We start from the raw sequence: 15,749 nt of genomic DNA on the forward strand, positions 1-15,749 counted from the left end.
GTTTTTCTAATTTATCCAACAAAACTCAAATGATGGTCTTACAGTAAATAAGGGCTGGTTTCCTAACTCTATTCTGGATACACTACAAATCCTGGATGTTAGACTTCCCTCTGGCAGTGAAAAACAAACAAACAAACAAACAAACAAACAAACAAACAAACAAACATCCCTGCAAATCAAGTCATGCAGTAGAGGCACAGAGCAGCCCACATATTTCTTATGGAAAATTTTTATTAAAAAGGTGAATTTTCTTTATAATATTACAATATTTTGAAATCTACAGAGCCTAAAAAAAGCTGTACTTAAAAAAAAGGCACAATTTCAAAACACATACACACTTTTCCCAAAAGTATTTATGGAAGTGAACTATTTCTAGGGAGGAAACCCCACCAAATTCCTGATTTGCTACCAAGAATAGCTCATTTCTGCCTTACCCTTTTCATGGTCCATATTTCCTCTAGTGGCATTTCCTAAATAAATCCCTCAAGGAAAACTGAGGCAAACAATGCACCCTGCCACCCTGTCTTTTATAGGAGATGTCTCAAGACAACTTCACATGATTTTTCATATAATTACAGGTCTCAAAATCCTCTGAAGAAATAAATGTATCTTTGTTCAACGTGTGGGTTTTCTTATTAAGTGTGGGGTGAAAGACAGTAGCAGTAGAGTATGAGAAGAGAAAGGATAATATTATGAATTGGTAATTATGTTTGTACTGCCAGCCCCACATGGTAATTGTCTAAAGAATAGGCAAAAATATGGTTGTATTTTTAACTACATTTAAAGTAAGCAAAGCTTACATTTCTCCCCAGGGAATATGATTCAGTCAACATTTTAATAAGGCCAGTGATGAAAAAACTTGCTAAGGGTAATATAACAGAATACAGTTACAGCTCTTAGCTTGAAATTTATATTAGAAAATCTGGCAAGATTTACCGACAGGCATTATATAATTGTATTTATTCTTCCATCATTTTAGGATGGAAAGTTAGATGTCTGAGTTGTGTATTTAACTTTCAAAAGCAGCAACATTAGACTTACATTTTCCACTAATGGAAGAGTAGTTCTTTGAAGGCTGAATGCAGTATCAGTTCAAGGAAATATACATTAGAAAAATTGGTGTCTGTCAGTGAGTTTTTTGGTCTGATTTTCACCAAAATAGATCAGAAATTTAGAGAAAGTTTCAATTTGTGTCCTTGTTATTGCCCAGAAGCAATTTTCTGGAGGAATGAAAATATAACAGTAAAACACTAATTTTGCATACTCTTTTACACTTACCTAGTATTACACAGAACATCAGGGCTAGAATGGCACTTCGGGTGACTGTATATGGCCCAAAGCATCCCAGGCCCTTTGAGCACGATGGAGGGAGTATAGTTTTATTGTTCTTGGAAACAGGAACATAAATTTTTGACATTCATTATGTTTATAACTTCATTTCAGTCTATAAATTTAGGTATAAACTTTTGAATGAAATATATTTAGAGTACTTACTTCTCCCAACTAATTTTTTTCCCTTTTTTTGGATGTACCAAGCCTTTGATATACTAAGCTCAGCTTCTATAATTTTAAGTGAATCCATTTTTTAAATCAAATGAAAGATAAAGATAGTATAACTTGTATGAAAATGGAGAGAACTTAAAACTGGAATAGTTAATAGACACTTGTAATTTTCATATGTGTGTAGACTTTATGCTTGATGAAACAGTATAAATATCTTTTAAATTTCTTTCTATTTTGGTATGTGAAACCCATACAGATGCCGCTTTTGATTCAGTACTGGCACCTGTCCCAGGCTTGCTATCCTGAGAATCTCTGCCCCAGGCACCGTGGGACTCCCTGGGCTCACTAAACCAGGCAGGCTTCTGCACAGTGTGGTGTTTGCTGCACAACATGGAAATTGGCTATGAAATCTCCTTAATGAGTGTTTGTATCAGTAAATTCCCTTGTTGTCCATTTTCCATCAGGTAATGTTATTTTAATTAGTACCAAATGCTCATATCCAATTTCTCCGTGGTGGACATCATAACAAGTAAGGATTATGAAAAAGAAAGAAAGAAAGAAAGAAAGAAAGAAAGAAAGAAAGAAAGAAAGAAAGAAAGAAAGAAAGAAAGAAAGAAAGAAAGAAAACAACACAAAACTTTAACAGCTCAGGAATTTGCTCATTTCCATAGAAGCAAGCATTAAATTGTATCTGAAATTGACTTGGTCCTCACTGCATTTTACTTCAAACTAACATATTAGGTTTGAATATTGTATGAATCTTATAATACCTATAAAGTTCTTAGCCATTTATAAAGATGGTTCAATGTTTAAGTTCCTGAGTATGTTTAAAAGGTCATGATTATTTCCCCCCATCCACACTTGGCAATGTGAGGTAATGGAGAATCAGGGCCTCTAGAGACTTACAATTCAAAGCACAGTCCTTGGAGTGACACCGCTAGCATCCCTCAGGAGCTGGTTCCCGATGTAAATCCTCAATCCACTCGCCATGCCCCCAACCCACTTCCAATCAACTGAATCATAGTATGCCTTTCAACAAGATCCTCATGTGATTCAGGCGATCCTTATGCCCTTTTCTCAATCCCACTTTTCTTAGTTACTACATAATAACCACATGTAGGTTTACACACAAGTTTATATTTAGGTTGCAAAATATACAAGTTAGAGATGGCCACCGGGAAAGGAGGGTGCAAAGAACGAAGGAGATATGCTTCCGAACTAAAGAGTGGATGAAGGTTAAGGGTAGCATTCTGAAGTGAAGAGAAAATTTACTTCTTCAAACACCAAAGTGAAGGAAATATAACAAAAGAAAATTAGGAAGGTACACTGACCATTTTCTAAAAAGGGAAGTTTTTAAAAAAATGTCTGTAGTTGATTATTTTATTTTTAATCAAATTAAGTGTAGATTTACTGATTATGTTATCGTTAGGAAAAAAAAGCTATTCACTATCGAATTGTTATCTGGGGTAAAACTATCTTGAGAAAGTAGAATAAGAGAGGAGGGGAGAAACAAAGAGACTTGTATAAAGTTTGGTATTGAGAAACATGTGACTTCATAAAGGACACCATGAATGCAAACTTCTCTCAAAAGAGCCTGCCTTAAATTACGCCTGACGGATAAAAATATTTCCCATAATCGAAAGCTTCCTACAAATCTCCTCACCTTTTTTTAAAATAATACGTTTTTCTCATGACATGAAATTATGTAATTCTATACAAAACTAATAGATACTTTATTAGCAAACTAGGTGAAACAATGGCAGATATATTAATTCAGTATTTTATGTAGATAATTATTGACCATCTGGATATAAGAAATGTTTCCTTTCTCATGATGAGTTTTCTTGAACAAAATCTAAAAACTGCTGACCGTGGTAAAAATTAACAAGAGAACTTTAGGAAAAGACTTTACCAGTCACAGTGTCTTTAAATACTGGATGTAAGAATAATGAACCTTTATGGGGGATTCATGTTTGCAAAATGAGCTACCAGTTGGTAATTAGTGGAACTGTATAGCACCCTGGTGAAATAGGTATGTTTAATCACTGCCATTTTACAGATGCAAAATGGGCGTTGGAGAATAATGAAGTGTTTGGCCTCAGGGAACCCAGAAAATCAATATCAGCAGAAAGCACTGACTTTTTGAGACATCCAATTGTGATGCAAGTACCAAGGCCAGCATTAACAACCACTTACTGGCTCTGTGATTTTTGATTTCTTGTGCCTTAATTTCCTCATCTGTAAAATGGGAAGAGTAATAGTATTTATCTCAAAAGGTTGTTATTAAGATTGAATTATTCGATCCATGAAAAACACTTTTACAAGTACCTGACATGTAACTGGACAACCATTGTCCATGAATTATTAGTGGTGTACCCTTCTGAGTGCTGGGGGTGTGAAAGTAGACAAAGGAAATCCCTGCCCTGATGGGCTTACATTCTACGTAGTAACAGAACGTCCTCTTAGTTGATAGACATTTGTGTATCGGTTTTCGTTATGAACAGGTAGAAATAGGGAGTTCTGGAGGCTTCCTTTCTCTGTTTTTTAAATTGCTGGGTTAATTTCACAGTGGCTGAGTGACTTTTCTCAGTTTTCTGGGAATGAGTGCTGAACAAAGAGGATTTTTAGTAATTTCTTTAGAATATGACTGAAAGTAGACCATTGTTTCAGCATCAGACACTGATTGAGCATTGAGTGACAAAGACAAGAAATGATCTGCTTTCTTCAAGGGCTCATAAACTAGTGAGAGAGTCAGATACACACACGAATGACTCTAATCAAGACTAACTTTGATAGATATAATAAAAGAACAAAGAAGCAGGAGAAAGAAAAGTGCCTTGGGCAGAGAACAAAAAGGAGAGGAAAAATCAAGAATGTGAACACAAAGGGTAAAGAGAGAAGGGAAGAGATAAGGAAGGGGCATGTGTGATGTTCAACTGAATTTTTGGTATTTTGTAGCTGCCAAGTAGGTTTGCAAATTTGAGAGGTGGAGACTGGGAGATTGGGAGTGATAATGTCTTAGTTTTGCTGAAACGACTTTCTAGGCTGAAGATAGAGCTGCCCTCACCTGAGGTACCACATCAGCAAACCAAATACAACTTTTGTACCCCTGTAAATTCTCTGACCAAAAATGCATATATCCAGTCGGCCCGCCCCAAGCACCAAGTCAACTCTGTACTTCTTTCCTTCTTCCTTTTCACCCCAAACAAGGTTAAATATGTGGCCTCAGCCAGATATTTTCTATTTTTCTCCTCTTTGTTCTTTATCCTATAAAAGTTTCCCACCTTCTACCCCATTTCATGGTTCTCTTGAGGAGACTGCCCACTTCACAAAGTGTTAAATAAAGCGTGTTTGTATCACTTAAATTGTCTTTTATTTTTAACAGTTCCCTCATTATGAGTAGGCTCTGCTTTTGGAGAAAAACATTGTTAGTAAATAAATGAAATATAACTTTTTGGTAACATATTTGACTTTCTTCGTTATTTTAAGTGTCTTTTCACGTTCAAACTATATTTACTTGAGTTTAAAAAACTAAACATTTTTTGAGTATGAAAAAAGTAACTAAGAATTGGGGAGGAATAATTAACTGATGAGACAATATCTAATTAGTTATAATCAACAAACAATATGTTTTCTTCTCCATACCCCTCTCATCACACACAGAAGACAATGGTAGTGTTTATATGTAATTATAATGTGAAAACTACTGTTCCCTGTGGTAAGATATTTTTTGCAATGTGTATGTGTGCATTTAATTTTAGTAGACATAAATGAAAAACTACAGTTATTTGAGTTATGGGATAATGTATCTATATGGATAAAAACACAGTAGCATCTGGAAACAGCTAGAACTATGAAATTATTTTTCTACCCTTATTTTATAGATGAGAAAACCAGACTGAGAAAATTAAGATCTGAGCCAAACTCAAATTTTTGACCACCTAGGCCAGTGCCTTTTTCTAATGTTACACATTCTGTGAGAAAAAGTCACTGGTAACAAGGGTATGTTGCTTGATCTCAGATATTTGTGGACACTGCACATTCTAAGCACCAAACTTCTTTCCTGATTTATAGAATAATGCTCTTAAGAAGAACTTAATAAAACAGCATGAATTCCTCAGAGAATAGTGTAAATATTGATTGTGTATTAATTATGAGTTAGCAATACAGACTGACTTTGATTAAAAGGAAATGGAAAGTTTAACAAGCCACAAATTAAAGACTGAGGCACCCCTATTAAAAGACTGCGGAGAATATGAATATTACAATGAGCCCAGGATTAAAATTATTTCACAGCTCTTTGAGCACTGAATTACCTTACTTAATAGTTGGTGTACCATCAGATCCCTTTGGACCACCTTTATGTGTTCCCGCTCCCAATCCCCCCCAACCAAGTGCCTATGGTTTTTTTTGACTGTGAAGGCTTGTATGTGGCACCTTCTTTAAAGACCTAAACTTGGGCTACTAAAGCCACTACAGAGAACCAGAAGTGCCAATGACTTTTTTTCTGTACATCTCATTAAGACTTGTAGCCAATGACTGACTGGAGCCAGAGCATGGGGGCTCAGCTTCTGTTATTTCCATAGGATGAACTCTGAGATGTAATTTACTCCAGAACTCCCTTATAGTCCTGCCTCCCCATTCTTCAGTCGGTTTTCCTGGGAACTTTCTTAATTAATCACTTGCTAACAAAATCCTGTCTCAGGGCTTGCTTATGGGCAATGAGATTTAGGATCAATCCATCCATCCATCCATCCATCCATCCATCCATCTATCCATCCACCCATCCATATTTATCTAAGCTTGCTACTTCCCTCTCTCTTCCTTGCCTCCATTCATATACTTCTGTCCCCCATTGCACTCCAACTCAACACGCAACACCTGAAACAGCATGGTGTACACTCTATTCCATTCTATATTTCTCTATATTTATGTAACCATACATACATATACACATATGAGGGGATATTTGTGTTCCAAAATTAGCATCATTTGTACATATATTTCTTTGTATTTTGCTCTTCTTTGTATTTTGCAATATTTAGGTTCCTAATAAAGAAGGAAATTAGCACTTCCAACTAGGAATTCTATTATAAGCTGTCCTTGTTATAAGTTTTTAAAAAATATTTGCTTGGAAGGAGAAATCACTTTATAGAAGCAAATAGGTAAAATGTACAGTTACAATATGAAGGCATGGTTGGGAAAGGTTTTAATCCTATTAATCATTTCAAACCTCTCTGAAAGGTTTGATATTCTAACACCTTTGATTGGTTGCCTCTACATATGAAAAGATGATGATCTTTATTTAGTTTGTATACAATTCCCATGCTATTGTATAATGATTCTATGTTATATTATATGTCAATTATTTCCCTAATTCTTTCTTTTTTTTTAATTTTTAAAAAAATTTTATTTACTTTTGAAGAGAGAGAGAGACGGTGTGAGAAGGTGAGGGGCAGAGAGAGACAGAGAGAGAGAGAGAGAATATGAAGCAGGATCCAGGCTCTGAGCTGTCAGCAGAGGCCCCTACACAGGGCTCGAACTTGCAGACTGTGAGATCATGACCTGAGCTAAAGTCAGACGCTTAACCAACGGAGCCACCCAGGCGCCTGCTAATTCTTAAATTAAATTAAATGATTTCTAATACTGATTTTCATCTTTGGGTCTGTTTATAAAATTAATCCTTACAACCCACTAGAAGACTTGATATCTTTCTTCATTTCCATTTTGTAAAAGTGAAGTGTGAGACATAGGAAGATTAATTGACTTTTCTTGGCCATAGGCATAATGAGCATCACAATCAGAATATGAACTAGGAATCCATGGCTTCCACCTCCATGTTTACTACAAGTTTAGTAACTCCACTAGCACTGCATCATTGCCATTTTCTTAAAAAATAGACTCCCTCATCACATTATTTATTCCACCATTAAAACGGGAAAATTATGCCAGCATCTTTCAGAATTTTATGGATTTCTAAAATTTTGATTGGATGATTATGGTTCCCTTTTTACAGAATCTGTATGATTTGTCCTTAATTGGAAATATTACAAGTTATATTCATCTTACAACATTCGAAACATAAATGACTATAAAATGAGAATTATTTTCTGTGTACAAAATATAGCCTTTATAAAGCATAGAGGGATATTTTCATTCTGAAAAGTTGCTGATATATTTGTGCCCATTGCTTTTTAAATAATGAGAATTTTTGCATATCTAAAGATCTACTTAATCTAGTAGACAGAAAATATGTTTACTTTGTGACAGCATGCTAGAGGTTGTAACGTTTGAAAGGAGAGCTCAGCAGGATTTCTGAGCACATGCTGGTTTGGCCAATGTGCACAGTCTGTAATCCAATTAAAACTCAGTAAATTTCTCTTTTCTTAGACTATGGAGTTACTCATGTGAATTCATGATAACGACAGTTTTCATTGACTACATAATGCTGAAATTACTAGACAGTCAAAAATGGGTACAGGCAGGCTACTGAGTTACCTCTCCCTTTTTCAAACATACATTTGCTCAGAATCAATAGAATAGGAAAAGATAGACTTCTATTTCTGTTCTTGACCTATATTTTTTCAAAGGAAATCAAAATTTGTGATGTTCCTTTGCTTCTAGTAATTTACAGAAATTCAAGAAGTTCCTTCTTACTTTAGTATACAACTAGAAATTATATTAATTTTTACATTATTTTTTTAAAATTTAATGTTCCCTTTATCAATATTCCAGAGCAGTATTAGCACATTGAGACATATTAGAATTGTTATGTCCTCTCCTATAATATCTATAGCAACAATATCATAATAGTGAGGAATAAAGGGAAAAACACATAAAGAAAGAATGTGAATGCAAGAAAGGTAAGGAAGTATATAATTTGGGAAAATATAGTAATTGAGAACAATTTTAAATGACAAAAATGAAAATTAAGATTAAGTTGATTTATAAACCAGATTTATCTGGGTGGCTTCTTAAAAAAGTAAAACAGCTGACCTAAATGTAAAACTCCATTTATCCCTTAAATCATCCTTTCCAAATTATAGAGAATTGTAACTGTAAACTCATTGGCAAACAATATGGGCTATACAAACTCCTTCTTTAGGTTCCAGCAATTCCATTTTACTATGTCTTCCAAGTGAATTTTAGAAACAATGTTATGTCAGCTAAACTGTTAAGTTGAAGGAGTTATTACCTCTTACTATGTTGGAAAAATCCCTATAGTAAATCATGACAGAGATGAACATCTTATGTCTTTTAACTTTATCATCTGACATAAAACAAGACAAATTAAGAAAAGTATAAGCACAGTAGTAAACTAGAGTTTTGAAAGACATAGTAGGTATGAAGTTATGTCACAGAACAGGTTTTAAAGTAAAATAATATAACAACATGCTCAATATATACATATATACACATATATGTATATATAGTTTCTTTAGGAAGCTCCAAATAAGACCTACTTTCTCATAGTACTTGATCTCGTAGTCCAGAATGGCTCCATTGGAAAAAGCAGGTGCTTGCCATGATAGGGCAATGCTATTTTGGGATGCCCAGTCCTTCCTTACCACACCTATCAGGGAAGGTGCTGAAAGGAAAGAAAATAACTAAGAATTAATTGGCAGGAATCATTCTCCATCATCTTTTCGTTAATATTTTGTCTTCCAAGGAAAATATAATTCTTGTTGAAGCGGATAGCAATTGTTGATGTCAGATTAATAAGAAAGGCTCAGGATCTACTCTATTTAATCCAAATAAAGTATTAAAATATATTTAGAAGCACTACTAGGGAACATAGGAAAAACTCAAATAGTCCAAGAATAAGAGCCAGAAATCATCTTCATCTTTGTTAGAGGAGATTTTTCTTTAAGATGGCTTTGGTTTTAGTCTATGACATGAGGTACAATACATTTGGATCCTGTATTTTATCAAATCTAAATCTACTATAGAAAAATACTCTGAAATTACAAGATCATTTATAGACTTTTCTTTCTCTTCAAGACTTAATACTTTGTAAACTGTTAGTACTTTATAAAACTTTATATTACAAACATCTTATCTTTAGTAACTTATTGCATATCAAAGTGAAAATTATTTCTTTTGCATGGTTTCTGTGACATTTGAATAAAATTGACACATTTAACTTCTGAAGTTTATTTTCAGAAGTATGTATTTATTCCCCTATATAACATTGTATTAGCAACCCAATCCTAATCTAAGGTAATCTTGCATTTGACTTCCAAGATTTCCCTGGATTTATATATCATAATTTTCTCTAACAAAATACTCATTTTTAAGTATTCTAATTTTTAAAACAACAGGTTTTTGCATAGAAGTTAAATTTCACTCATAAAAAGAAAAATAAAAATTGAATATACTGAGGTATCATTTTTCACTAATCAGATTGGCTAAAATCCAAAAATTTGACATCAGGCTCTATTGGCTAGACTTTAGGGAAAAGCACTTTAGTACATTGTCGGTGGTAATGCAAAATAGTACAACTTTTATGAAGGGAAATTTAACAATTTGAGGCAAATTATATGTTCATTTACACTTGGGCTTTTTGGAATCTATCCCAAAAACACACTGAATAAACACAGAGAGACATATTTATAAGATTACTCACTGAGATTTATTTGTAAAGACTGGAAATAATTTAACTGTCCATCAAAAAGGGACAGGTTGAAAACCTATGCTACATCCACCAGAGAATTATGACTATAAATACTCCATATAAAAATGGAGTTTTTTCAGGATATATTTTTAAATAAAAAAAGTAAGGAGGGAAAATGTACAAAAACAATGTAAGGATAAGCCCAAGAATAAAAAAATAATAACAATAGTCACCCTTAGGGGTGGGAAGCAACAGGATGGACATGATAAGGTTAGAAGACAGAAGTCTCAATATGCCTTCCCTTGAAGATTTACTTTGGAACTCTGTGAATAGTTAAATGGTTAGAAAGCAAATTATTTAAAAAAGTAATATCAAAAAATTAAAAGAAAAACGAAACCTGTGTATTGAGGCAGTTTCCAAGAGTAACTACTTAAAGTGACTTAAAACATAGTAACTTAGTGTATATCCCAAAGAGGTAGTTTTCAGGATTAAAAAAAAATCTGCAAAAATTACTAAACTGTTTTTAGTAATGATATTGCTGTTGGTAGTATTCGTATTGTAAATCTGAATCCTTATGCGTATGTTGAGGGTTAAAGCAAATGAGTAATTATTATGGTGTTACTGAGGACTAGGTCTGTTTATTTGTTTTCTTCAACAGGAAACGGAGATACAGATATCAGATCAATGAAGGTACATAAAAACTCTGTAATAGTAAACTCATATCGGAATTATCATTATGAACTCACAATGTCTTTCCAACTCATTTCCAGAAATCTATTCAAATGAGCCAATTGCAGGTGAGGATAGAATTTGAAAAAATTGATTCTCTATGATTAAAATAAATATACTTTAAATTTGTAAGGAAGGCTCAAGTATTAGGTTTGGTATTTTATTTCTGAATGTTGCCTTTGCATCGTAAAGATAAAGTATTTCTTAAATTTGTGAGAATGAAAAGTTTGGTTCTCCCAAGGAATTAAGTACTTTAAAATTATATTAAAGCTCTTTCCAGCTTTTCAATGAAAGCATCATTGCACTAAAATACCTTTTTAAAAATGAGTGATGATAATAACAGAAGTCGCTAAAAAGTAGAAGTGTGCTATAAGCTAAAACAGAAGTGGATAGCATGGTAAATAAGAAAAAGTGCTCAGATAATTCATTATTTAAACTGAGTCATATTCAGTACTAATAAACTACCATTAATAAATTTCACTAATGCTCTTGAACTGTAGTATAATAGTGTATTAATGGAGTTTTATGGAAAAATTAAAACTTTAAGATGAATCATACAAATTAGAAGTTGACTTCTATATAACAACTCATTATAATTTTTAAAAATGTCCTTTTCATGTATACAATCTTATGGGTAATTTTCAGTTTAATGTGCAATGTCATAAGGCAATAATATTACCAGTGTACTACATTTTGCCACATAATTATTTAGCACTCAAGGTCACATGATATAATTCTTGCAAAACTGATAATAAATTCAATTATGGCAGCATATTAGAATAACTATTGATTAACACACAGGTATTATTTTTTCTATTTCCTATTCCCCACTGGTTAATTAACAGTACATGTACATCACCTAAATTTTATGAGTCCTCTCCTATACCTCTATAAAATAAAGAAAATCTATTCTTTAACTACTCTGGGAAGTACTAATGAATATACTATTTTCTAAGAAATCTAGTTATAAATTCTTCACTTATACATGGACTTCAGTGTCCAAGAATCATATAAACTCTAAAATCTCTTCACTTCTGCGTATCCTCTTTATATGTAAATGTCTATATTTTACATAGTTGCATAACCATGTATTTGAAATCCTATTCCATATTTCCATATTTTCATATAGTCTCCATAATTATTACTTTCATGGAAAAATATTCAATTATGTTTCTACTTTATCAGACAATTCCTCTAGTGTTGAAATTTCCTATATGGTTCTGTTAGAGTTCTCATACTTTATGCACACATTTTTTATTTTGTTATTTTACAGAGAATGGTGCTTTACATGATTTGGATGTTCTGAACCACGCTATGTATTAACCTATTGTTTTTGAAAAGAGCTGCGCAATATACACTAGGCACACATTTAAACAGTTAATGAATTAAAGCAGAGGATGTGGGAAATAATTTATAGGTCAATATACATCCCAAATGCTGCATCTTCTATTTTGTGAGAAGGCTAGCACCATATGGAATTTCATTTTAAAATATGGCATCAATACATGAAACCTCAAGAATCTGTTTTGAATATATTTGACAAATTTGTTTTCTTAATAACCTGAATTTATACAACATCTGAATTTGGCATATTGTGACAACACTGTAGTACCAACAAACATAAAGGGGAAAATACACTTATTCCTCCACATGAGAAAAACTAATTTTAGAACACAGAGGGCAACTATTGATTCTTACTTCTGATTCTAAAAAGTCAGAGAAAGAAATAAATAGGGAAATAATATCTTCTGGAGTTTGTCAGATCAGAGACTAACTGAAAGACTTGAAGGCTCAAGCAATGTTTCCTGAGTAAAGAATTGTGTATTCAGTATAGTTTTCAGTAGAATTGTATTTCTGATATACATCCTTTCTTAAGCCTTCAAAATCTTAGCTTTGACCTTCAAAATAAATGATTGTTGAATAGATTACCACATTTTTGAAAATGGCTTTAATACAACCCTTTTTGATTACTACATTTTCTGAATCTCAAATAGTTTACCAAGAACTACATGGCAAAACAAGAAAAGTACATCGTGGAGTTAGTGAACAAAGGAGATTTCATTCACATTAGGATGAGTGTTATTTTCTGATGCTTACATGGAAATACCTGAAAGAACTGTAAATTATTCTAGGTAATTATTTTGGTCCTAATGAAGATTTAATTGTGTGTGTGTGTGTGTGTGTGTGTGTGTGCGCATGTGTGCACGTGTGTGTGTGTGTGTGTGTTTAGGTGAAGAAGAGAGAGATGGGGGAGACCAAGAACACACCTCTACACTCATGTATTTGTGACAATGGAAATCTTCACAATAAATGTTAAATAGTAGAATCTTAGTACTAGGATAGACCTTGTAAGTCATTTAGTATATTATTTCAGCAATGCAGAAAATTCCTCAACATATTCTTGTTAGCTGATTATCCACTTCTTGCTTCAACAGTTGCTCTAAAGAGTACACTACTTCATAAGGCTGTCCATTTCTTTTTGAAAATCTCTAACTGTTAACAAATTCTCATATGGAGTCATTGTTTTCTTCCTGTAACTTTAACCTAGGTCCTGGTTCTTACCTTTAGCATTAATGGAATTAACTCTTCACTTTTGCTTATCTATCATACTTCTTTTTTTTTTTTCTTTCTCTTTTTCATATCCTTTTCCTTCCTTCCTCTCTTCTTTCTTCATTTCCCTTTTTAGTGCTTTTCACTCTCTTTTCTTTATTCTTTTCCTTTCTCTTCTTCCCTGTGCTTCTTTCCAGAGAGATGTATGCGTGTCTGTGTGTGCGTGGTGGAGGGGGGTATAATCAATGGCATAATGAAATGTAAACAACATAATAAGTAAATAACAATGGCATAATAAATAAATAATATACACCAGAAATTGCAAATCAAGAACCAACTTTTAAGACTATGATTTTCCCTTTTTCTTTGTCAATGAACCAATGGGTAGAGTTGCCAAGCAAGAATATGGAGTAGTGTTTCAGTAGATGCTCAGGAAAGAGACATGCTATAATCAATACAATTCTACTTGTGAAGTTTTGTGAATGTGATATTTATCATGTTAATTGACATTTTGAAACTACTTTTGATCGATATCTTGTTTTGGAAATAGTTATTAAATATATTATGCTTTATACAACATAATATATCTTAACAGTATCTGCCTCATATGCTTTTATTTTGATGTCTTTCTTATAATCAGAGTTTAATAGCAATCTATATTGTTACCTACTTTCCCCATGTGGTTGAAATCTGGTTCTGAGTTTGAAATATACATGAAATATACAGCAGAATTGATGCTTTATTTTCTTTCTAGTGTCTAGCTTTGTCCTGTACCTGGGAATAACATGGTATGCTGAGCCGTATGACAGCTGTGATAGGATGCATAATGGCTCACAAATAGGTTCACATCTAATCCCCAGAACCTGTGAATGTTCCTCCCTGGCAAAAGAGACTTTGCAGTTTTGATTAAGCTAAGGATTTTGAGATGGAAAGATTATCCTGAATTACCCAGGTGGGCCTGATGTAATCACAAGTGCCATAAGAGGGAGGCAGGAGGCGACTTGTCTACAGAAGGAAGGCTCTGAGCCAAAGAATGTAGGCAACCTGTAGAAAGTAGAAGAGGGAAGGAATGAATTCTCCTTGGAGCCTCCAGAATGAACCAGCCCTCCTGACAACCCTGTTTTTATACCTGTAAGACTCATGTTGGACTTCTGATGTCCAGAACTATAAGATAATAAATATGTGTTGTTCTTGAAACAGTAAATTTGTGGTAATTTGTTACAGTAGTAACAGGAAAATTACAACACTTTAACTGGTTTATCTTTAAAGACCTTAATTTGGGATAGATACATTTATGGTTCTGTAGGGAAAGTGAGTAGGTTTAAAAAAAAAAAACGAGTTTCTAAAAAAATTAAAACAAAAGAAAAAGTTCTAAAGCAGTGATAAAAAGCATCTATTTGTTTAATTACCTAATTCATTTGATAATTTACAACCTTAAAAAAGTATTCAATCTGTTTCTTTTAAACATATTTTGAAAAATGTTGGATACTCTCATCCTAAAGACTTTCCTTATTTAACCTATAGTCTGTCAGGTTTCTCACTTCTCTGCCTTTCTTATTAAAAAAGGGAGAGGTTTTCTTCTTCCTGATTATAGCACCTTAAGCTATTGGTGATATTGGACTACTTTTTTTTTCCAGTTTTTCCTCCAGGTTAATGTTGTTCTGTATTTTAAAAAAGCCCTTAGCTCTGAATTTCAAGTCTTTCCCAAAGAAACACTAACATCATGTAACACAAAGCTTGGTCACTCTATTTCTTCCTACCATATCAATGTGATGCTGGTAGGTAGCTTGACAAGACAAGTGAAAAATTGTGGAATTATTTGCGCTGAAAACTCTCACCACCTGTGGAGGCCGCAGTGAAAAATCACTTTTTAAATAATAAGTTAAAATGATACAGCACTGTCAGCACTTAATTACAGAGAGTAAAACCTGAAGCATTATCTTTAAAGTTCTTTTCAGCATAATCTGTGCCTTTTTAATTTCTATTTTATTAGTCTATGACTGGCTGATTTAATGCGTTCACTGTAACAGCTTGTCTTTAGGCTGCTGTTTATAGTAATTTATACCACATACCTCTCCTGACTATTATATCATTCCAGAGGCATTTAAGAAATTGTTTATATGACAGATGCTATAAAATGCAGTTTCTTTGAAATATAAAGACAAAAAAAAGTATTCCCAAATTAGAGCAGCCTGAGATTCTGCTGACCTTATTATTACCTGTCAATTTTTAGCAAAAAGATCTATGTTGTGCTAGTATTTTCTAAGCATTTAACATATGATATTCACCAGTATCTCAGAAAGTTGGCCTTTCTAGAAGGCCAAAATCAAGAATGTGTCCTTTCTTGGCTTAA

The 15,749-nt window shown here is 33.3% G+C and overlaps 1 protein-coding gene across 7 annotated transcripts in view; it reads right to left on the reverse strand.

The window, feature by feature from the left end:
- EPHA6 (EPH receptor A6) overlaps positions 1–15,749 on the reverse strand; it is an 872,130-nt gene that overhangs the window by 330,370 nt on the left and 526,011 nt on the right. For all 7 annotated transcript variants that reach the window (XM_058731672.1, XM_058731667.1, XM_058731668.1 and 4 more), the window contains one exon: positions 8,967–9,091. In XM_058731672.1, coding sequence (XP_058587655.1) covers positions 8,967–9,091 — 125 coding nt within the window. The remainder of the gene's footprint in view (positions 1–8,966; positions 9,092–15,749) is intronic.

The sequence above is a fragment of the Neofelis nebulosa genome, chromosome 5, assembly GCF_028018385.1.
Source record: "Neofelis nebulosa isolate mNeoNeb1 chromosome 5, mNeoNeb1.pri, whole genome shotgun sequence".
Lineage (NCBI taxonomy): Eukaryota > Metazoa > Chordata > Mammalia > Carnivora > Felidae > Neofelis > Neofelis nebulosa.